The sequence below is a fragment of the Strix aluco genome, chromosome 23 (genome assembly GCF_031877795.1).
Source record: "Strix aluco isolate bStrAlu1 chromosome 23, bStrAlu1.hap1, whole genome shotgun sequence".
In the NCBI taxonomy this organism is placed as follows: domain Eukaryota; kingdom Metazoa; phylum Chordata; class Aves; order Strigiformes; family Strigidae; genus Strix; species Strix aluco.
The window spans coordinates 381,874-405,641 of NC_133953.1; the positions used below are offsets into that span (position 1 = coordinate 381,874).

Here is a 23,768-nt window from a genome sequence, read left to right on the forward strand (position 1 = left end):
TGGACTGAAAAATTATTAGGAAAATATTAATTTTTATTATTTCCACACTGTTGTTCAAAAAAGTACATGATTTATCATTTTAAAACCCCGGATATACCCCAGATGTTGTAAATGACAGGTTACTAACATTTTCCCCAAATCTTGTTGGCTCAAGTTGTGGTAAGGTTTTATAGTTCCATCTTAATGGAATAATTCTTCATAAACCTCAAATTCTTGCTCATCCTCACACATTGACAGTTAAGGTTTTAAAGCTTTAAGTGTCTCTTCATCCAGTACTCTAATTATAAGAAAAAAAAGGCATAACAAGCTTCTAAAAATCAACCGAGTGACTTCTCATGAAGGCTCCTATTTGCAGCTCTCTCTGAACGGCACCAGACCCCCAAGCTCAGAAGTCACTGCCAGCACTCTCCAGGGACTCTAGTTCCAGTATCTAGAGCCAGGCAACATTCAAATACTTAAAACATTTTGTCCTCTACCTTGAAATCCACCCGGATTCTGTGGACTCCATCTGTAGGTGGCTTTTGCTTGGAACTGCTTCCGTTAGTCAGAGTGCTGAGCAAATTCAGCGTGCTGCTCTCTGGCTTGCTTATAGGAGGGGGCTTTTCCTGGTCAAGTAAAGGAGCCTGCGTTAATCCCAACCCCAAACGTTAACGCTTACCAGTAATTATATTAAACGCACAGACAAAACCCCCACGCCACCACAGAATTAACGAGTGTGTAGAAGCTGCAAGACAGTAACCGTTCTGCAAACCACTGCTTAAGAGCGCTCCGCACGCAATTAACGTTTCTAATTCCATTTGCTGCATTTTCCTCTAACGTCACGTGGTTCTCTCTCATCACAACGCTGGTTTTGATTTTGCTGCAGTGGGGCAAGTCTGGGTGCAATTAGTCCCTGTGCACTTCTCTCTCAGATTTAAATAAGACAATTATTATTATTTTTTTTCCTCCCCATAATGGAGTTGTTTCTGAGATGAAGGTAGTTCCATTTTTGGTGGAAAAGCCAGCTTCCACCCCACAACACACAAGTCTCAGAGCACAAGTTAACATCTGAACCAACTCTCAGGCATATGCCAGGTACTTTGGTAGCCACACACTGCCACAGGGGAAAACCTAACATCTTTACGTACAACAAAAAAAATATTTGCAAAAGGATTAAGTAATACAGTTCTACTTTCTAGACAGACAGAAGTTCCAGGTTCTTGAAATTTACTGACTGTGTACAAAAAACAGTATTCACCTTTTCTTTTGGTTTCTGTTTCACAGGGAAAGTTGGACGGGGAGCAATTTTTTTCTGTTTGCTTTGTTCTGTGCCTAGGAAGGGGGGAAAAATTATGAGTATTTCAAGTAACTAACAGCCACCTGCAGAGAAGAAATGGAAAAAAAATCAGCTGGGTAACGTGTGATGAATTTTAGACTAGAATTTTTCCAGCCTCTTCTGTGACTGCACCTCACCAACCACGACTTGAGCAGTCTCCTGGAGGCATGACCAGGAGAGTCTGCTCTGCTGAAAATCGGAAGCGTTCTGGGTGCAAAGCCACAGAAGTCCCGGAGCTGCCTCGCTGGCCACTGCTCGTGCTGTTCTGTGCTACGTGCAAGAGCAGACTACGGTTTAGTAGTAAAAGATTGCATCCTTCTCGTCGCCCATTCAGACTGCGAACAGCCGACAGACTTAACAATATTGAAAATATACTTCAAGACTGCCAAGACTACGTGACTGAAAGTCACAATAAAGATGGCCGTCTTTCTCCCCGTCCCAACATACACTGTAGTTCAGTAAAAAGGAAGCCAGTTCTACGCAAAATTTCCAGAATAACCTGCTGTAACTTCACCAGATCAAAAAGCATTTATGCGTTTTAAAATCCAACAGCTTTTAGCGGCACTAATACTGTTACTTAATCTGACTCAAGCATATTGAGGATAAACAGTCCCATTTACCTATTTCTGGCTGGGGAGTCTGCTTTTTCTTAGGCTCAGAAGTGGTAAGTTTAGGTGCTTCTTTTTTCAAAGGTCCTGAGCTCGGTGGCTGAGAAGGAGGGGGCTGCGCTGGCTGGGACGTCTGCTTGCCAGTCTTTCTGGTACCAGAGGCAGGGACCTGTTTGGGCTCCGACACCGGAACGGAGGAATTCCCATCCTCATGCTTTTCCTCAGCGGGCTTACGGGCAGGCTCACTGCTCTTCTTCACGGCGTTGTCTTCTCTTGATACCACAGTCTGAGGAGTTTGCTTCTGTCCAGAGTCCAACTGGTTCTTTCCAGAATGGCTTTCTTTCTTTTCATTTGTCTTTGACTTCTTCTCTTTCTTTTTTGCAGCTAGGAAGAAGAAGCATCAATAAAGCAACACAGACAAAACGGTGTGACGTCAAACGATTTGCTGCTTTTTTACAACAAGGAAACAAGATGCTTTGATGCCACGATTTTGTCATTCCGTCACACAAAAGACAAAACAGTACTCAAAAAAAATAAAGTATTTTGTCGGTAAAATTAACACGGGTGGCTCACGTCACAATCTGTGTTCTAATACCTCAGACCTCTATTCTGACAGAGCAGGAGGCAAACCCCTTCTGTAGTAAAGCAGGTTCAGAGCTTAGCTGTGCAAAGGAGAAATCAGACTTTGTGTGGCGCAGTTCAGGGAGCTGGGGGCAGCCCCCCGAGCGCTGTCACGCCAGCGCGCAGCCCTCCAGAGGCCCAGCCGAGAAGACAGAGGCTTAATTTTAGCCTGATGTCAGAGAGAAGGAGGCTCCAACAGACTCAGGAGTCCCCGTGTCACTCAGGAGCAGGCAAACCTCTGAGAAATGCTTCCTCCGAGGGGCAGAGGGGAGACTGAGCGGCCATCAGCAGCAGCCCCCTCCCAATGGCAGGAAAAACGGCAAGTCTGGTGCTGAAAGAGGCAGCGGCTGCTCGGGGCACTGACACTGCCTCTGCTTGCACCTCGCCTGCGACGTTCACCTGGCAGCAGCGGAGCACTCAGGCTCCCTGTCCACATTTGGCTGCAGACTAACCTTCTAGAAGCTCAGTGTAGCCACGACAGCAGCAGAAAAAGCAAAATTTAAGAGATGAAAGCGTCCCTCTTGTGCTATGCTCATGCCAAGCCTTTGGGCCTACCTTTAGCTTGCTTCTGGAGATACGCTTTTGAAGGCATCCACTGGAGGTTCTGACATTTCCTCATTCTACAAAGAAAGAACAGGTCGAGAAATCAGAAGGAAAATGCAGACACGAAGAGGGCAGCCTGTAAATATTCATCATGAAAAATTGGAAGAAACATTATCAATGCACCTGCTACCTTCCTCCAAGCAATCTTCCCCCCCACACCCGTCCTCCCTTCTTCAGAGGTATGTAAACTTATTTTCCTCTGTATTTTCCTTTTGGTTTTCCACACTCTCAACACAATTCTGAGGTCACTAAAACTGCTTATGTAACAACACTGCTTCACTGTAAACACCCATCAATTCCATTTCTTAAGATTTGAAAAGCATCAGGATACTTCCAAGAGCTCGAAGAAACCACATCGAACTCTCAGCTGTAGGTTTTACATAACCCAAACTGAGGCCACCTCAGACAAAAATAGCTACTCTTGGCGTGGGATCGGATTCGGTGACCAAGCCTTTTCTTAAGCGTTCAGCTTTATTTCCTATATTTCCCTTATGCACATGATGTCTTCGACAAGTTGGGCTAGGCTTCATTTCTGCCTTCATTCTTGTAGCAGGGCCCGTGGTTTTGAAACCCAGCCCGAGGCCTGGGCAAAGCTGCGAAGAGCGAGACTACTTACAGATTGTAGTCTGCAGAGTGTTTTCACACAGATGAGCACTACCCAGCAATTCTCACAGCTATGCTTTATAAATAGCTTTCATACCACAACAATCTTTATTGGTGCCACTTCAGTTGCTGCCTTTTCAGACAGATTATCTAGTCTGGTAAAATCAATTTAATGCAGCAATTGAAAAAAGCAAAAGGTTCGGGCTAAGTGGTATGTATAAAAAATGAGAGGAAAAATCAAGGAAAAGTGCTACTTCTTCAGGACATCCAGAGACATCTTTGTTGTCTCAAGTGTACATACACCAGATAAACATCATCTTGAGAACACAAGCTCTTCCGAAATGCAATTCGGGAGAAGTGCTAAATACTTCTGCATACGTTGCCTTCCTTGCAAACACCCACAGTGCCTGATGAAAGCCACTGGTCTCGCACCAAACGCTTCCCAGCGCTGCGCCAGTTTCGTCAAACCGGGGAGGATAAACCAGAAGTGAACTTGGGGCAAAGAGCTCCTAACAGGCTCCCCTCGAACCTGTGCCTTGACTTTATACCCGTTTACAATCCCCTGCCATGCTCCAGCCTCAGCCCAGGGCAAACTCCCTCAAAGCCTGTGCTACAGGGCAGGGCCGCTCTTCCCCGCCCCGGAGCGCGGGTGCGCTCACCCCGCGCAGCGCAGGGATTAGCGAACAGATTCTCACACTTACTTGCAGCACTGCTTCTTTATATTGCGCCCGCCAAACTTGGGTTTGTCGAGGCAGTTAGTACAGACACCACAGTCCTCTGGAACCTGACAGCCCGAGCACTGCCCACAGCGCCGCGAGCGCCGGCCCTTCTTCACCGGCGGTTCTTGCTGTGCCTTGTTTCTGGTAACCGGCTTAATTGGCTTGATCGGTGGAGCCAGAGGTTCAGCCTCTTCTGAGCCAGCTATCGATGACTTATCTATCAAAAAACATTTCTAACGTGAATTCACTGACATCAAAGAATGTTTTGGGAGTGTCTAATTCACTAATGGAATTTACTCCGCTACGCGTGAGCTCAGCGGCAGAGCCACGCCAGGGCTGCGTGTCAGCACGTGCATACGCACCCCTACGTGGACGTGTACATCTCTGTACGTACACGCACCCCTCAGCAGAGCGAAAGTTTAGCGCAGAACACGTATTTGTAACAATTACCAGTGGTTAAAAGGATTAACTCTGTCTGAGCGGCACCGTATCGGACAGCCTGGAGCTGTCTGACATACTTTCCCTGGCTAATGGCTCATTTTAAGCACTCAAAGAAGCTGACTGTGTACGAGTTCGCAGATGAAAACTGGAACTCTTCGCTCACCATCATTCCCCATGGAAGACAGTATCTTCTCCCGCTCTTCCCACGGTAAGGCACTCAGAGTGGGCATGTCATCAGGAAACACTGCTCGCTTGCGGCCCAGCGCGACAGCGGCTCTCCTGCAAACATGTTTTATTCGTGGTCCTCGGACTGACGTTTCTGATGAGTCGCTCTCTTGTCCCTAGATTTCGGAACGTGAGAACAGACAGCATTCCTAAGCAAGGTACCAAATGAGGCTGGGAAACAGGTAACGGAAGCTACTAAACAACCTAAAGAGTTAAATTGTATCTTAGCTTGCACTTTGCACGAATCGGGCTAAAAATAAAGACTCTCAGTCCTGGTTATCCAAGAGAGGATAAACTCAAAAGAAGAGGTTTTACTGATTTGGAATTACACGGAAAGTTTCTGCGTACTGGGAAGTCAACTTGCTGATGGAGCCACGTTAGGAAGGCGCCGCTATCCCAGACTCAGAGTCGAGTGGAATCAGGCTGGCATTCGGTGCCAACTGATCCAGCTGTGCGAGAGCTTTGTGGTGGCTGGCCTTGAAACGAGGGGCTCGCGTTTACGGGGGTGCTAAAAGAAATGCGGCATTTCCGTGCACGTTTTCACCACAGGATTCTGAAGTGTCTCCTACTAAAAGAACTCCCCCAAACAGGTAATTGTGAGGGCCCGGGCTCCTTCCACACCAGGCCAGCCGTACAGAAGCACGCACTTTGTCATTTCAGAGACAAAAACTGGAGAGTTTTCTATTTCAAATATGCGCTGGTGATTTTCAACACTAGGGCCCTTAGGGAAAGTCACAGTTTAAATAAAAAGGAAGCGCTCTCTGGAAGTGTATTTCACCTGCCTTTCTGGTAGCTAAAGAGGACCACAGAAAGGGTGGTTTTGGGGTGGGGGAGCAGGAAGAAAGGAAAGCGGTAGGAAGCGGTCCCCCAGTCAGATGCAAATCCCAACGGTTTTTAATCCTGCCCGTAAGTGAGAGATCACCCCCGTACAGTTAAAAAGAGAGGGAGACCAAGGCCAACTCTCTCTTCAGAAGCCAGCTTTGCGCTCGAGAAGGGCCTACGAGAAACATCGAGGCCAAGACAGAGCTCTGCAGTTTGCTGGCATCGTGCTTTTAAGAGTGACTACAACTGCTCCAGACGATCACTTAGCTGAGATTTATTCAGAGCAACCTAATGAGCAGCTACGCCGTGCTGATCTCTAAAAACGCACGCAGCTCCCCCCTGAGCCGACTACACAGCAGCTCCCTCTCCCCCTCAGCTTCTGCCCAGGGCTTCTCGTTTTTGGATCGTTTGCCATCTGTTGCACTAACAGCTGCTTAGCTCGGCACGTTAATTCTTCACGCTTAGGATACGAAAGCTACTCCTGACTTTCAGTGCAAGTTCAAAGTCAGATGTGCTCTAGCCAAAGAAAAAAACTCGGAAAAAGGAATACCTGTGCTTTTGGCTGATCCGCCTGTTTGAGGGACTTGCTCTTCTCAATCTTGTACAGCTGGGCTTTTGCCTTTTTCAGAAGACTGGCCACCCTCTTGTCAGTCATCGGCAGTTTGTCCGCTTGAGCCAGCATAGAGCTGATGGAGGAAGCGGAATGTTTAACAGTGCTTGATGAAGGGGCAGAAAGACGCAGGGCTTTTTCCTTCTCCAGAGACGGCACAGCGGGGCTGAGGTCCAGATCCGACTTGTCTAACCCCCCTCTGCCTTTCTTGGACGTTTTGGTTTTGATGGCTGCCGTCTCCACCAGAGCAGCGCTGGAAATGTCTGCCGCAGGATCGATCGCTGCCGACTTCTTCCGCCCGGCAGTTTTTTTGGCAGATGACGACGCTGCAATGTCTTCGCTGACAACTTTTTCTTTGGGCATTTTACCTACAGGAAACAAAGCAGAGCTGCTCTGAATTTCAGACCCTTTTCTCCTTTTCTCTTTCCGTGACTCCCGTTTGTTCTCCTTCTCTCTCTCTCTGTCTTTCTCTCTGCTCTTGTCCTTCTCCAGGCTTTTGTCAGCGTCTTTATCTTTGGAGAGCTCCTCTGCTGCCCTGTCCTTGTTTCTGCCTCTCTCCGTCTGGGGACTCGACGTGAACCAGGGGAACAGAGGAGTAGGGCTACCAGACGAGAAGGGCTCTGCCGGAGTGCTGGCCTGCTTCCTCGGTCTCTGGCTTCTTTCTGCCGATTCCCCAGACTGCGTGAGGGAATGGGAAGGAAAAGTAAAAGTTGAATTTAAGGCACTAGTGGCAAGAGAACTAACAGAAATGCTAGTTAATGAGGAGGAGACAGAAGACTGTGGGGTGAGAGTCGCCAGGTCAGAGGTACTAAGCCTCCCGCTTCTCGTCCTCATGGAGTGCGAGGGAGATCTGGGTTCCGATCGGATGGGGCTGAACACTCTCCTCTTCCGCTTCCGCGAGGAGACACCCGTCGCGGAGGTCCCCGTGGCGGCGCGACCGACTGACGAGGGCAGAGTTACAGACTCAAAGATCCTGGAGTGGGCCTCACTCGGCGTGAACCTGGGCGCCCTCAGCAGCGGACTCCTCTTGTGCATATCAAACCTCGTTCCAGAGTGAAGGGAGAACAGACGCGCCGGAGCGGTTGCACCGGGCGTGGAGAAGCCGGGCGCGAAGCCGACGTCCTCCGGCGTCAGTGGCGGGGGTCTGAAGTTATCGAATATTGGCTTGCGAATAAGACCCTCTTTGGCATACTTTGCTGATGAGAAGTACTGCGGTTCTGACCGGGAATGCTTCAGGGAGGTCCACCTAAACGTCGGCTCTCGCAGGATCGACTTGCGTTTCTCTTGCATGGGTGCGGCTGAGGCGGGAAGAAAGGGCGAGGCTAGCGGTATGGTAGGAGGCATCAGCCACGGGGTATGGTCTGAGATGCTGGAAGCCGGCTGCAGCGGCGGCGGGGGAGTGAGCAAAGGGGGAGGAGGAGAGGAGGAGGCCTGCTGCTGCGGCACGCTGGGTAAGGCTGACAGCTTTTTAGCAGTCCTCTGGCCAAAACTTCTTTCCGTTATCGAAAATCTTCTGTTTCTCCGATCACCGTTATCGTTTTCAGGGGACTGAGAAACGGGCAGCGGCGTGTGAACTTCCGGAGTATTGCTTCGCTCCTCGGAAAGCGTCTGCATCTCCTCGGAGGCCTGGGAGTCCGTAGACGTGTCCACGCTGGGGCTACTGGACCGCGAGGAGTCCGAAGACATCTGGGACGAATGCTGAGAAGCGGCGCTGGACTTTTCACTGGAGCCACAAGACGTAGCGCTGAACCTGCTGTTCGGCGTGGACTCCAGCCTGGATATTTTAATAGGAGGATCGTAGTCCTCATCCTCGATGAACCGTTTGGGTGTTTTAATAATCCGTGACGAGATAGCGCTCACAACCGGCATGATGAACTGCCGGATATTTTTGAGCTGGGTTCTCCCCTTCCTGCCCTGCAGTTTGGCCGCTTCTTTCTCGATCTTTTTTTGCGCTCCCTTTTTAGCCCTCTGCAAGAGCTGCTTCGCAATCGTGGCATCCGTCCTTTTGGTGGAAGGTATAATCCTAACAGGCTTAATCCTGCGTGGACTCTGTCTGACCGCGGTCTTCTCTTCTTTCGTAAGGGGGGGCGTGCCATCCTTTTCTTTGCGAATCCTTTGGGGTTTCTCCAGCTGCGAGTTGATGACTAAGGTCGAGGAAGTCTTTAAACGTTCAGAGGACGGTGGCCTGCCTCTCCTGCGCACGATCTGAACGCTCTTCCTCCCAATCTGAAGTTTCGCCCCCGGCTTAAATTTAGATTTCAGTGGGGAGAGCTTACTAGTTCTTAGTTTCTTGATTTTAGTTGCTTGCTGAAACGTAGTGGATGGTGACCTTTTGATTTTTTTCAGGCTCTCTTTTTCTTCTTTGCTGCCCTTCTGAATGTCTGACGCGTCCTTTACTTGTGACAATTTGAACTTCACGCTCGTAAGTGCTGGAGGTCTTCCTCGTCTTTTTTCCCCACTCTTCAACTCCTTCTTCTTTACTTTCTCCATGGATGTGGTTTCAGACTTGCTCGAGGGGGAACACACTGATGAGGAGTCTGACAGTACAGCTGAACTTCGCTCAGAACTGCTCCGGGGCCTCCCGCGAGGTTTCCGTGGACTAGACTTAACTGAGAGGGAAGTAGAGAAGGCAGAGCACACATTAAATCTCCCCGAGTGTCGGATCAGCATCACCCAGGTATTTACTCAGTATCAGTCACACTGCCCGCACAAGTCGTCGAGGTGTTTCAGTTAATCAACAAGTAAAACCACAGTTTTATCAATGCGTGGAAAGAGCACCTTCCCAACAAGCCTCTTCTCCCATGTGAAATATGAACGGGACCTTTGTCTTTCAAACACAAGCTTGCCTCTTCACAACAACTATGTCTGTAACGGCACAAACCCACTATCAACCGAATGTTGAGAAGGAACAGTAATTCTTAAGGGTGTGTGCCACCTGTCAAACACATTCAGATTTTTTTTTTTTTTTTTTTTTTTTAAGCAGACCACAGCTAGTTGAAAGGAGAAAAAAAAAAATCCTTTTCCTCCACTACTATCCATCTAAGGGCCAGGTCAGTAAGGCAAAAACAAGGTACAGGGAGAGGTTGATAGAAGGTAATTTACTAAAAAACCTGGTTTTAGCTTTGAAACACAGTTAGCACTTGGCGCTGCACTTGGAACCATCCAGCAGACGTGCAAGACTTTACTACTCACCTCCAGCAGTGCGTCTCAGCGCACACCCACCGTCCCCAGCCACTCCGGCTCCGGGTGTGCACACAGAGCATGGCCCTCTTCCCCCGAACGCCCTGCGAGCGCGGCTCTCCGCCACAGAACTCATGGCAGGGCCAAGCAGAGCCGAGCGCCGCGCTGAGCGAGCACAGGGCTGCGCTGAGAGCATTTACTGGCGAGGCTCTAAAATCAAAGCTGAACTCATGCGCTGGCAGTCCTGTCACGATTTGATCCTACATCTTGAAAGCTGAGAATGCAACAACTTAGCTACAGCTTAGCCTCAAGTGTTCTGTATTTGTTTTGTTTCCAAGAAAGCAAAGGTTCTGGTTACAGGCAATAATGACTCTATTGAAAGATACTAAAATATTCAAACCAGTTTCCGATGCTTACTGTTAAAATAATTGCTTCTCCGAAGCACTAACATGAAGGTTTCAAATACTGGTTTCATCAGTGTAACTCTTTTACTCAAAGTTTCCCTGTTCTGTAACAGATCGGGTGTAAAGAGTTCAAAACTAACCAAGTCAAATCCAAAGACTGGGCTGGCTTTTATGGTGGATGAGATTTGGTGGAGCAAACAGGAGAGGCACAGCAAAACCATCACAAAGGAGAACACGCAGTCAACATCCAATCCTGCGACTTGAACATACCTGTGGGGGACCTGGTGGGACTTCGTACTTTGACTTCTTCATCTGAACCGAAACCTAAAAACTGCTCATCCTGCAATGAGAAAGCGGATGGAAATTTGAAGACGTGGATATTAACATTAAAATGAACTTCACTATGACCAAAGTGTGGAAGGACTCTAGAGGATTTTCCCTTCACAAGTAACTTCCCAGCATTTGTTCTTCTAGCAAACAATGGCCAAAAAAGAAACACAACTTTATATATACATATAAAGCAGCTACAGTTTACAGCCTTGGAACGATCAGAAAGAGTTATGGGGAAAGAAAGAACAGGTATGTACAGAAACAAACCCTTAATGCATAAAATCTGCCGCTCACATCAAACCACAAAGGTCTACACGAGCTGCCCTTCCAATGACCCTAGAGACACACCCTGGCACAAGAAGCGTTTCCATCTTTACTCTCCTGGTACGGACGCAGCCTAACTTCCTCCAAACCCACGTGAAAGCCTCTCTGGAGGAGCAGAAGCACCCGAGGTCTGTAATTCGCCCGAGCGCCCTGGAGCTGGAACAAGAGGGCAGGGCTCGCTCCGGTCCCCTCCTGACAGCGTCCCCGAGGGAGGCCCTGCCACCCGCTGCAACAGGGCCGACAGCGGCTCCTACAACCCCCGGAAGGAAAACGCACGATTTCAGGGCCTTTTTGGACCCTACAGAGATTGGCGAGCCTTCAGATGAACCCCACCCATCAGCTCCATCATGCAACAACCTCCCAGCCGGGCTAAGGAGCAAGCTAAAGCAAATGAAAGCTCCTGATGGGGAGACAGGGTCACCCCTAAGAGGCAGGCATCACTCACACAGCCCGGGACCGCAGCCTGGCGCAGCACTGCGGATCTAGGAACACCACAGGCTGGTGAGGCCACAGAACAAGCTTTCTCTCCCAGGCACCAAAGGTTGTTTCCTCTCCCGTGATTTCCAAAGCAGTCACCACCAAAAAAGCATTTCTTGCTAAGGGACCTCAGCCGTTACTAACCGCTACCTTTCAAAGAATAACAAAATCAGTAGCCATGTAGGTAACATTATGGAATGTCAAGGACAATTTTCTTAAAACTTGACTCTTGATTACAGTAAACGTGGCTTTCGTTGTTGGGGTTTTTTTTTTTAAATTCACTCCAGCCTTTGTCTGTAAGAGATGAAAACCTGCCTTGCACTGTAAAGCTTCTCCCTCCGACAGAGGCATGACGTTAAAGGCACCCCTGTTCACATCAAGAGGTTTTTCGGGGACTATGCAAAAAGTCCATCCTATTCATCTGCCACCAAAAGTTGTGTCACATTTTTATTTTTATGTTGCTCCAGCTTTCCCAGTCCAATTTCTCCTGAAGTATTTATGTTTGCCAGTCTTAAATTTCCTCTGGACTTTGAAAACAGAGGTGTCCCTTGTCACTTGCTTCTTTAAACTGCTGGGTGATGTTGCTGCACGCTTGAAGGTACCTGTGCTGCTTCTGTAACGGTTAGGCCTGATAAAAGACTTTGTCAAAACAGAGTCTTTTTCCACCTTGTGCTTCCACAGAAACTTCTAATTCATCTACTTAGAGGACAGACCACAAAGAAAGTCTCAGCTACCAGTTTAGTTTTAAAGAAATTAAACCACGTGCTGAGACCTGAACCCACGTCTACAGGAAAGTTGTGATGTGATAAAAAGCGGCAAGGCTTAGGACAAACTATTTCTCAAAATTTTCTGTGTGGCATTAAACAGTGCGAACAGAGCAAGTACTCTGAACAGAAGGCCATTCAAGTTTTCAGCGCAGATAACGCTTTAGTGAGTCAAACGCAACACGTGTGAGCTCAGGCTGCAGTTCACGATCGCTGTGAGCGATTATCAGCGCACGCGGCTGGAGAAGGGGACAGTCCTGCCCTTCCCCACAGCCCTGCTGCCTATCTGCTCCTTGCAGTAGCAGCAGTGATGCCAAGAAAACCGGAAAGAGCAACAATAAAGCAACATAAAAGAAATAAAATTATGCCAAAATGCGTTGTTTCTACCTGAGGAACCTTGCATCACGCGGAACTCCCCCAAGAGCTTTCCCTAAAAGGGAAAAGCTACCGCTTCTCAACTTTAATCCCACAGCAGTGAAAGCAGAGCGGGAAAGGCTGCAGAAGCGCCCGGCTGCCCGCGCCACGGAGCGAGGGCCCGTCACGCCAGCCTGCCACCCCCCGAGCACGTGGGCGCGCTGCGAGATGTAAACACGGTGCGTGGGCACGGCCCCGGCAGTGACGTGTGCCCGGGGAGAGGGGCCCTGGCACCCTCCGAGGGAGAGGCCGTCCAGAGAGCGCTTCGGGCTGGACGGTCCAAAGACCGAGATCACAAGCAGGGCCACAACGGGCTGCCTAGGAACAGCCAGGCTTGGAAACGCCAAGGGAGCAGGTGCTCACCTCACGCGATTTCATCTTTGTCAGCCTACCAGAAATTGAGATCTGCAGCATTTTCAAACACACCATCACGTGAACAGAGCGCACGGAGAAAAGCTGAATAACGCCTCCCCCAAGGAAACAGAACTGCTGCCGCAAGCAGAAGACCCCTAAGGCATCTATACAGCCTCTTTAGGGGAGAATCCTACAGACTGCTTCGTGAAAAAAAGACAGCGGTGACTTCTTTCCATAAACCACTCATTTTCAGGTCTCCTGCTGTAAATTAACAGCTGCCCAGCGCTTCAAGCAAGCGGCAGCTCAGGGCTGTACCCCCAGACCCACAACGCTGCAGCCCGAGAAGCGCACCCAGAGCCCTCCCGATGGCAACAGCAACTACTCGGCTCTAAGGACTACCCGCGTTTCCAACAGACCACTTAAAACACTAAGGAAGCAAACAAATTGCTTTCAGGAAGAGTAGCAGACACAAAGATTTATTTACAAGATTGAATTAGAGACCATCCCTGCCCAGAGAGGCACGTAGGTTCATTCAGTGTAATCTAAAATACCAGGTACTGGCACTCAGCTTACACGTGTATGAAAGACCCGCTGTTGGGCAGCACCTGCAAACCTCCAGTAGCAAAGAAAGATGCATCTAACAGCGAAAACAGTCTCACGCAGTTGCAAACAACCTGACGTGTAACACCGAAGCTGCCGAGCAGCTCGCTGGGTGCGGTGAGAGCTCAGGAACAGAGGACAAACATTTGAAGTTACACCTCGCCGGTCCGGCGCTCCGAGGCGCCGGCAGCACAGGCCAGGAGCGCGATTCCTGCTGACCGCTCTTCTGCCAGAACCAAACCGGGCCTGACGACAGACAGCAACCCATCGTGTGGCCTCCTCGTGCTCCAGCCCCCCTCCACCGTTCCATGCTCTTTGTGAGCAGAAAGAGGAACACGACTTTCACTGCCCTGACGGGGTTTGCTCAGACCCGCTGCCTGGCCCAGAGGATTTCCATACAGTCGGAGACATGAGGAAGCAACGCGGGATTTCTGCGGGAGGAACCCCAAATGCCCACCCCAGCTATCGCCAAACCACCCTGACAACGCACCTCCTCTGCCAACACCCGGGGCTGGGGCCACGAAGCGAATAACCCAACACAACCAAGAGCCTTGACTTGCACCCGCCCTCAAGTTCATGAGGCTACTATGAATGTTCTCTTCATTTTGTTATTCCAGTCTTACAACCATTATTGTTTTACCTGAGGCCACTAAATTGGTACTTTCTGTATTTTTGACAATTGCCTGCCATAACCCACAAATGGAACCCGCGTTATTTTTAAAGCGAGCTCCATTACCTTCCTTTCCCAATGGGATACGTCAATTCTGGCTTTGGCCCATTATCTCGGGAACGACCATTTTTTCTTGTTTCCTACCAACCAGTCTCAGCAGAAGCGCCTCTGGTAAAAAGGCTCCCTCACAACGTGATCGCTTTGGCTTTGTTTACAACTACAAGCAGCATGACCAATACACCATTCACGTCTGCCTGGTGACATTTGTGAGTGTACTGGTGACCTCCCAGTGCTCCTTCTCATCACCTGAGAAGGCAGCCTTGGAACGTGTCAGAGAAGATCGAGATGGCCACAAGTACCAGCGTGCATTTGCCAGGCTGGCTAAGCCATCCCGGTTGGCCATCATACATCAAAACACAGTTTTGAGACAAATTAAGCAGGCACAGCCGCCCTCCAGTTTTTCAGAAGTGACTATAAAGCACGACAGATGGAGAGTGATTAAAAACCATAATGATTCTGAACGTGACCTCATTTACCTGAGAAAGAATAATGCAACACAAAAAAGGTCACTCGGGATTATAAATAAAAGGCTGAGGGAAGGCTTGCCTCATGTGCAAGACATGAAGCCCAAGCAAGCAGGCAAGGGGCGATCTCTCGACGGGCGGCAGAGCTGCCACGTACATCTCCCACTCCAACAGCATGCCACCTCCACGGGCTGAAACCTCGGAGCTGTGAAGAAAGGCTTCTCCTGAAGCAGCCCAGCTACTACAGGAACAGAAGAGTTGTAAGCCAAGCTCTATTACAACATTCTTGAGCAAAATTACTTTTCAAAGAATTTCCGACTACAGATCTCGGAGGAAAATCCGCCTTCAAATGAGAAACTATCCAGCAGGTACTGATGGATGTTCTGATCCCTCTCTGAGGAATGACAGGATCACCCGTACCACCACAGATCCATGAAGTTGCACGGGACTGTCATCCAAGCTGTCAGAAGCACTAAAGCAGCAACACAGCTGGTTGAAAAGGTTGATTTCATTTTACAAGAGAGTCATCCGAACAACGCTTTACTTCTCTTCCCGTTCACCATCTTGGTTGTGGCCCCAACTATACAACACCTCATCTTCTTGGAAAGAGATAAGCTATTTTTAGAAGCTCATTCAGAAGTCTGCTCAGTAACTATGGCACAATATCTAACAGATTCCTCTTCTTTCAGCAGAGTAAACATCCTTGGAGGTTGGCAATAAGTAACCCCGAGATAAACACCGGGCGCGTTCTGCACTCATGTTGGGAGCGGAGTCGGCTGGGAGTTCAGGGAGATGCTTCCTGAGCGACCGTGTGCGATGCAACATCGCTAATAAGCGGCGGAGTGCTCAGGGTTACAGTTACATACTGACTCGGCGGAGGGTCCACTTCTCCTTTCATGCTTTAATTAGACGAAAGCTCTGACGGGGAGCGACACACAGACTCTGCTAGGGCTTCACCTCCGAACGGCGCCCATCTGCACAGCACGCCCCGAGAGCTCCAAACAGCTCTTGGCTGGGTCCCCTCCACACGACAACCCCGACACTAGAATCACCAGAACAAGGTGCACCCCTGCAACTACACTGCAGCTGGACCCTCGGCAATCAACCACGACAACACAACCGTGATTGGGACCGCAGCTTCCCGAGGCCCTCGGACGACACCTCATTTTAGAATTAGAAAGAGCAAACCGCTCTTTACGGGGCTCAAGCACAGCGCGCGCCTGTTCTGACGGCGTGACTGAGCGCACAGATCGCTCTTGCCACCTTGCTGGAGGGGAAATGAGAATATCTGGTGTTTGGGGGTAGGCAGCACAACAGGCGACCTTACAGCACCGCCCGCTAACAGAACGTAACCAGTCTGTGCTGTCCACAGAGTCCTGGTGCCGTCCTGGATGAGAAGCTTTGATTTACAACTTCCACTCTGAACAAAGAGGGATGCTTGTTAGAGCACCTGAAACACTCATTCTGGTCGCGACAAGTTTTCAACACCACCTCCGAGGAAAAGGCTCAGCCAAACTGTTACCTCGGAAGATTTATCTTGCACCCGGTGAGAGAAAAGCGAGACCAAAACCTCCTGGACCACATCTGAGAGACCACTGGCAACACGCCGCGTCTGGCAAGTGAAATCTCTCTCTCTGACCCAGCTCCAGAACGGACGTTTAGAAAACAGTGCTTCAGCTGGACTTGGACAACCGAGGACAGGAAAGAATTCTAGAGCTTGTTGTTAAATACAAGTAGACATAACCAACAAAGCTGCCCAGCGCGCCAAAGCAGCGGGTCCCAAGACTTCAGATACTCCCACACACACGCAGCGATGCTCTAAAGTTCTGTACTGGCGCATCAAAGAAATCTTTAGTAGCATCAAACTCATCCGTCGCTCCTGAAAAAAGCATGCACCACCTGGCAAAGCACAAAAGTGTTGTTACAGTCGGGCTATGCTTTGTAGCTTGGCTCGGGGGGAAGAGCACACACTGCTACGGGAATTCTGTGGTGCACCTCTACCTTCAGGTCCAAGAATTCACTTGCAGTCACTGCAGCACACCGAGCTGAGGGGACTGACCATGACAAACCGCAACACTCTCAGTAGAAAGAACAAGATCATCAAACCCCCGGAGGGTTAAGTTGCGTGGCCACCCGGCTGGAAGGATATAATTGCCAGCAAAGCACCGCACTGGAGTAGTTTGCAAGAACCCACGTTCTTGGTCAAAGCCATCCTCAGGGCTGCCGAGGCTGGAGAGAGAGGCGAGACGCAGCACCTCATCGGCGACTCCCTCTGCCTGCCCTTTACCAACACCTCACTGCCAAACAGCCCGGGCTTTGCAGGAGGTGGGAGGGGGCGAGGGTGCCTTCCAATAAATGCCAGGTGGTTTCCTCAGGTAGCCCACAGGAGAGGTGCAGAAGAGGAGATGACCTCCTCTTCTTCCTCCGCTCTTCTGGAGTGACAAACCTTTGCTGGTTTGGGTCCTGAACCAACACAAGGCGGTTCCTCTACCAGAAAGCTCCCTCTGAACGCAGGTTACCCGTGCTTCTGTTCACCGAAACCAAACACAACTGAAACCTGAACAAAACGCCTCCCTGTCGCAGTTTTACTCAACGTAAGACAGGGCCTTTTCCCACTTAATTCTTGCTGGCGGCAAGCTGCGGCACCACAGCTGGAAAACCTGCAGCAAGAGCGTTCCCTGGCACACGCCCGCAGGAGACACGCGCCTGCGGATGCCGTTACCCACTCGCCGGCACCATTTCACATGCGCTGGAGGTCAGGGGGATGCGGCCTCGGCAGGGACGCCGTCGGAAGCCGGTTAAAGGAGGCTGAGAAGTGAACGGCTGACTCGGAGAGTAACCCAGTCTCTTCCCTCGTTTCCTCCAAATGCGGTGCAGCCAGCTCTGTAGCTCAGTGCTTTGATGACAACACAGAATCACGCCGCGAAACGCTGCTGCCAGAGCCTGTCCCTCGACTTTTCCAGCTGAAGGAAGCGCAACGTCAAAAAGTCCCTGGAGCAAACTGGTCAGCGAGCATCACCGCTGCTTCTGAAACCGCCTTACCTGCCCATCGCTGCTCTCGGCCAGACGAGCGACGCCGCCTTCCAGCGAAAACAGCTTCTCGCGGGGAACCCTGAGCTCCTTTCCGCCAAAAGGCTTCACCAAAACCACTCCTCTGGGGGTTTCGAGTACTGCGCAGTGCTGACCGAATTGTGGAAACAGGAAACTCACCAGGACGCTTAACCCGTGTACTTTTATTTTCGCCCTCCTGACAAAGGAGTGTCCACGTCTTCAGAAGGGAAAAACAGCACGAGGGAGCCCTCCACCTCTCGGGCCGTGCTCCGTATCGTATTCGCCATCCACCTCTTGTTTTACATCGACACCTGCGAGCAGTTCCCTCCCCACGCGTGTGCAGTAATCGTGTTACCGGGAACAGGCTCTACACCTCTACCTCACAGGTTAAACACCCAGGCAGTTTTACAGTGGCCACTCAACATAACACTCCGAGAGGAAATTTTAAGGCAGACAGAACTTCAACGCCTGCGGAGGAAAGAAATTGTACTTCCAGCTGAGGCGTGACTGTGGTGGCAATATGGAAGCCACCGCTTCCTCCCCGCACATGGAACTGGTACCATTTCAAAACAAGCCAGCCGTCGGTGAACATCCACGACTAACATTTACCTCGTAAAAAATTATGATCCGTGTATAATTACAGCAGTGCTACTAGAGACACCATCGTCATCGCTACGTTCCATTTCAAACCTCAAGTTTCTGCAACTTAGCTGTAACTTTGAAGCCGACGCAGATTTATGGAGTAAACTGTTACCACGCGTCCAAGATGCTCTCAGCTTTTATGTCCCAAAGCTTCGATTAAACTTCAGGGACAGGGAGGGAGCTCTGAAGTGACAAACGTAGAAGATACACAGCAATTACGCGCAAGCTTCTCTTATACCAAATACGGACATAACAAATCAAGAAAATTCAACCAAATTTCCCTTATTACTGAAGCGCCATTTACATCAAACAGAAATGCAGGACAAATGCCATCATTTTCAACCAGTTACAGCTTTACTGGGCAAAAAGTCCCCCCCCAGACTCTTGCGGTGCCAAAATGAAGTATCGTAACGCTGCTCCCTTAAAGCCAGACAGTTTCAAGATAACTCAGTGAAACACTGAGCTGCAGCGCAAGTCAAGGATTCATATAAAGTCACCAGAAACCTGGGGCGTACACAATGACACCCCAGAACTCGGGTACGTTTCACATGAAAAAGGAATTGTTATGTCCCACAGGATAGCCAAGGAGGCAAGGGAAAGACTGAGCATAACATTTGCTCTGGGCTTCTATTTTTTTGTGACGTTCAGTTTTGAGGCTAATGCACAATTTCAACAGGTACTCGCGCAAGCGAACACCCCAATGCAGCACAGCACCAAGAGGTCGAGAAAATAAGCACGCAGAGCAGAAGTCATACATAAAAAGATAACACAGCTTCTTCCCCTGATCGCCACGGGCTCCTGAGCTTCAAGCGACAACTCGGAGTTTACTCCTGATGCAGAACGCCCGCTCGGCGGAAGACTGTAACTGCTTTAGGTCAGGGAAGACGCTCAGCCTCGTGGAAGAGCATGGTACGAGCGCCGTTCCAAGGCCACAGTGAGCCCCAGGAGCAGCATCTCCTGGAAGCCCCCGTCTAGAAGAACATCTCCGCCCAAAGCCGGCACCTCCACCCACACGGGCACCACAACTTCACCGTTTCAACACCAGCACCTCTCCTGTCAGGAGACCCGGGGTGGCACCCACATGCCGGTTTCCCAGATGTGCTGGAGCTCTTTCCACATCCCCCGCTCCCGCCCCACAGAGCACTCGCACTGCGGCAGAGTGTCCTACAGCTCCTGGTGACCGGCAGCAGCCGTCTGATCTTCACCATCACTACAAGGCGCACAGAACAAGTCACCAGTCAGAACCAAGTCCTTCAACACCGAAATGCTCTGTTTCTTGAGCACCACCGAAGGAAAGGAACCAACTCGGCGAGCTAACTAACTCTGAGTACCTGAGAGTACCTGCTCTCCGGGAGCACCCAAGAACACTGGCACGGGCTGCAAATTTAGTGAGGGAAAACAGCCGGGGTCTACCCCTCCCCTGCTCGTGGGTGAAGCTCAACCAACAGACACCAAGACACAAAGAACTTTGATCACTACTTGCCGCTGTATGTAACGTTATCAGACTGAAGTTTTTCATAGCTAAATAGAAAAGTGATGCAAGAAGCAAAACTCCTGAGATCCAACAGACCCTGCCTTCCTCAGCTGCCAGCACCCAGAATGTATTCGAGCTATTTTACAGCAAAGATGCCCTAAAGGCCAGACTCAGCGATCTTTCAAAGATGTTTCAGAGTTTTTCTGAGATGCAAAAATATACTTTAAGACAACTGGAATTAAAAAAAAAACCCAACCAAACAAAACCAACCCCATGTCATCTTAGAAAAAAAAAGAAAAGAAACAAAGCAACTCGCCTCCCCCCACATAAAAACCTCCCGAGTTGTTAACTCTGTGGTCAGGTTGGTTAGCCAGATTTCAGTCATTTCTGCCACTGAACTAGAGCTCGTGAGATATTAACTTCATTCAGGCAGACCCGGTAAATTCCACTGAACCTGGTCTACTGGAAACAGAAAAACCTACAAGAATTCTAAGCCACAGGCTGTAAGATACGGGCATTAAAATCAAAGGGGTGCTGGCCGGTGGTCCCCGTTACAGCCCCAGGCGCTGTCCCGGTGAGGCTGAAGCGTTTCTCTGCCCCGCTGCGTGTGCGGAGCTGAGCCCCTTCCTCCCCACACCGCAGCCTGCTGAGCTGGAACTCTGCAGCCCAGGAATTACTCCTCTAGCTCAGCCGTGAGCGATGAGCTCCGCTTCACGGCACCCGACAGAAAACACCGAAACCGAGCCGGAAAGACACCAGAAAACTGTATTTTTATGCGTGTTTTAATAAACTCTGACACCGCCGGTGATGGGAAAGCAACACAACTGCTCTTTAGATGGGCAAAACATAGACAAAGATACGCTCACCCGCTCTGCAGCTGACAACCTGCCTGTAGAAGAAGAGAGAACTGGCCTTTCAAAAAAACAATAAAGCACTCCTGCTACAGAGGACCTGGGGAATTTTCCTGCCGGCGCAAGGACGCAGCTAACAAGTGCTGCAAAACAAGAATCGGGGGAAAGGAAGGCTGCAGCTCGTAGTAAGTAACACACCCCCATCATGTCTTCCCTGTTCTGTCAATAGGTGGGTTGTTGTCAGACTCTTGCTCTGGCTGCCTTAGAAAGGCTTAAAAAAAATAAAAATGAAGGCAGGAAGAAGAGCAACTCAAAAAAAAAAAAAAAAAAAAAAAAAGGCAAAAGCAGAAAAAAAAGCCCGGCAGCGCTCTGGGTGCCAGCGAACCGCACCGGGCACCGCTGCCCCGGGGTCCGTCTGGGCGGCCGGTGCCCGGCCCCCCCCGCGGGGCACGCAGGAGGGGCCGACACCCCGGGGCCCGCCGCCCCCCTCCGCGGTACCGCCCCGCCGAGCATCCTCCGCAACGGAGAGAAACGAGAGCCCGGCCCCGCGCCCCGGTTAAACCGCCCCCGGCGGGGAGAGGAGCCGCCACCGCCCCCCCGGCCCCATCCTACCTCCCGGTGGCGGGGAGCGCGGGAGCTGGATAATGGAGGCGGCGGCGGCGAGGACACACCGGCGGCCAGTCGCGTGCGCGGGGAGGGACCGCGCCGGGCTCCCCGCGTCGCCCCCCCCGTCCCCCCCCGCCGACCGCGGGCAGGCGGCGGCAGGGCCCGGCGGCGGGGCGCGCCCTTTGTGCGGGGAGCGGGAGCGGCGGCGCGGGCCCCGCGGGCGCGGGAGGTGTGTCCGGGCGGGGGGGGGGGGGGTGGGGGGTGTGTGTGCCGCCCGCCGGGGCGGAGCGGGGATGCTGCGGGCCGGGACCCGCGGGCCGCGCCGCGCCCTCCCCGCCGCCACCGCCGCCGCCGTCGTCCTCCCCCCCCCTCCCCCGCCCCGCCGCCCCTCCTCACCTCTCCGCTGCCCGCCTCGGCGCCGCAGGCCGCGCGGAACCGCCGCAGGTTGATGCCGATGGCGGCCGAGACCTGGAGCGCCGCGTCGAAGCCGGGTCCCACCCCGGCCGCGGGGCCCCCGGAGCCGCCGGAGCCCGGCGCTGCCCCGCCTCCCCCGCTTCCCGCCGCCCCGCCGGAGCACGGGCCGCCGCGCTCCCCCTCGCCCGCTGCCGCCGGCGCCGCCGCCGGCTCGGCGGCCCGCAGGCTCCGCACGGCCGGCACCCGCAGCCGGGACCCCCCCAGCCCCCGGCGGCCCCAGCCGCCGCTGCCGGGCCGGGCCGGGAAGCGCCACCGACCGCTGTGCGCCATCTTTACTGTGAGGCGACGAGCCAGAGAGCGGGGCCGGGCCGCGCCCCGCGCCCTGGATATCACTTCGCCGGCCCGCAGAGGTCCTGCATAACGCCGGGTGCCATGCAGGTTGCGGGGCCCCGCCATCCCGCCGCCCGGGCACCTGAGTAAACCATGCACGGCGGGTGCTGGCCCGGAATAACGCTGGGCGATATGCAGGGCCCCGGGCCCGAGCCCCAGCGCGGCCCCCCGTCCTGCATAGCGCAGCTTCCCGCCGCCGCGGCCGCTCATAGCGCCGAGGGCCATACAGGCGCGGGGCGCCGAGCGTGCGCGCCCCGGAACCTGGTTGCCGCATAACGGGGCCGCAAGCAGCCCGCATAACCGCGGCAGCAATGCCAGGCGAGGGTGCGAGCCGCCGGCGCCCGGGACCGCGCATACGGCGTCGGCCGCCCCGCCGGCCGCCGGGCGGGAGCGGGCCGGGCCTCCGGGGGCCGCCTGACAGGGCCCCTCCGCAGGGACCTCCCCGGCGCCGCCAGGCTCCCTCCGGCTGCAGCCGCCCGGTGCGGAGCTCAGGGCCCGCCCGGGAAACCGGTGCAGCGCGGCCGAGGAGCGAGACGCTCTCTGAGGGGAGGAAGCGGCCGCCGCGCCGGGCGCGGGGGGGGAGCGGCGCCAGCCCTGCCCCTCCACCCCGCTGCCGCCTCGTACCTGCTCCCCCTCGCCTCGCTGGCCCCGTCAGGGCCCGGCCGGTGCCCCCTCCGGGAAGCAGGGAAGGGCCACGGCCCCAGGCTGGCCGCTGCCTCCGGTCCCCGGGGTCACGGCGCCGCCTCCGCGTGAGGCCGGGCTGAGCGTCCGGCAGGAGCCCGCGGTGCCCTGAGAAAGGCAACGCTGCGAACACACGAGTGTTCATCGGCTACGCTCCCCGAAGAGAGAGGACTTAGGAAACACCCGTTTCCTTTACAGTTCATCAGCCCAAGGGAGAAAGGGACTGAGGAGGAGGGAAAGGCTGTTTGCTCCTTCCAGGAGCGACCCCACAACACCTGCGGTGTGTAAGAGCACGGAAAAGCTTCTGGAGCCCCTTGGGTTTGCAGAAGCCGCTTCTGCTTATTCCACACTTGACATGCTGCCGGGGGGCTCTGGGAGCAGGGCTAGGGGGGCTTCTCAGGGGGTCTTCCAAAAATTGAAATTTGATGGTTTCTGTCCCTCAAGGGAGCGTGAAAGGGACTGGGGCTTCCAAGCTCTCCCCTGCTCTGCTAGTCACGTTCAATCCAACCCTCCCAGCGAGGGGAGGGTGACAGCCCTCGCCACCCAGCACTGCCCCGAGAGCGCAGCACGCGCACGTAGGAAGAAGCTGCACGGGACAGGCAGAACTCTGAGCCAAACCAGGCTCTCGGGGAGGTTCTCTTGGCTCCAGACACCTTTTGCAAACCAAGAGACCACTTTAAACCCCATCTGTGACCTCTCCCTCTCTTATTCAGGAGTATGTGCTGCAGACTCCCGCTGAGGGGCCCAGCGGGTTCCCCTCACCGGTATCTCTGCTGGCGGGTTGGCGATGGCAGGAGCCCAGAGCTCCCGGGGAGGGGCAGTTTTCGGGGCTGTCATTCACCCTCCCCAGCGCGGGCACCCGCCAGGCTGTGGTTAGATTCGCTGGTGCCCTCTGGGAGAAAGCATCAGCTACTCCAAGCGGAGTGAGAAAGCACAAAGGTTCAGCAGTGCAGGAAGCAACAGCAGCACCCAGCAAGCCCCAGGGATAAAAGAGGTTTTGCAGGGCCGCTGCTGCTCGGCAGAAATCGCGACCTCCTGGACAGGCGCGTGG

The 23,768-nt window shown here is 52.6% G+C and overlaps 1 protein-coding gene across 1 annotated transcript in view; it reads right to left on the reverse strand.

Annotated features, from left to right (window-relative positions):
• The window catches only part of KMT2A (lysine methyltransferase 2A), a 47,895-nt gene extending 25,891 nt beyond the window's left edge, over positions 1–22,004 (reverse strand). The window contains exons 1-9 of the mRNA XM_074848857.1: positions 21,629–22,004; positions 10,422–10,491; positions 6,508–9,176; positions 5,074–5,251; positions 4,452–4,686; positions 3,100–3,164; positions 1,936–2,307; positions 1,238–1,311; positions 477–605 (exon numbers count right to left, since the gene is read on the reverse strand). Of these exons, the coding sequence (XP_074704958.1) occupies positions 477–605; positions 1,238–1,311; positions 1,936–2,307; positions 3,100–3,164; positions 4,452–4,686; positions 5,074–5,251; positions 6,508–9,176; positions 10,422–10,491; positions 21,629–21,976 (4,140 nt within the window). The 5' untranslated portion in view covers positions 21,977–22,004. The remainder of the gene's footprint in view (positions 1–476; positions 606–1,237; positions 1,312–1,935; positions 2,308–3,099; positions 3,165–4,451; positions 4,687–5,073; positions 5,252–6,507; positions 9,177–10,421; positions 10,492–21,628) is intronic.
• Positions 22,005–23,768: the final 1,764 nt, after the last annotated feature.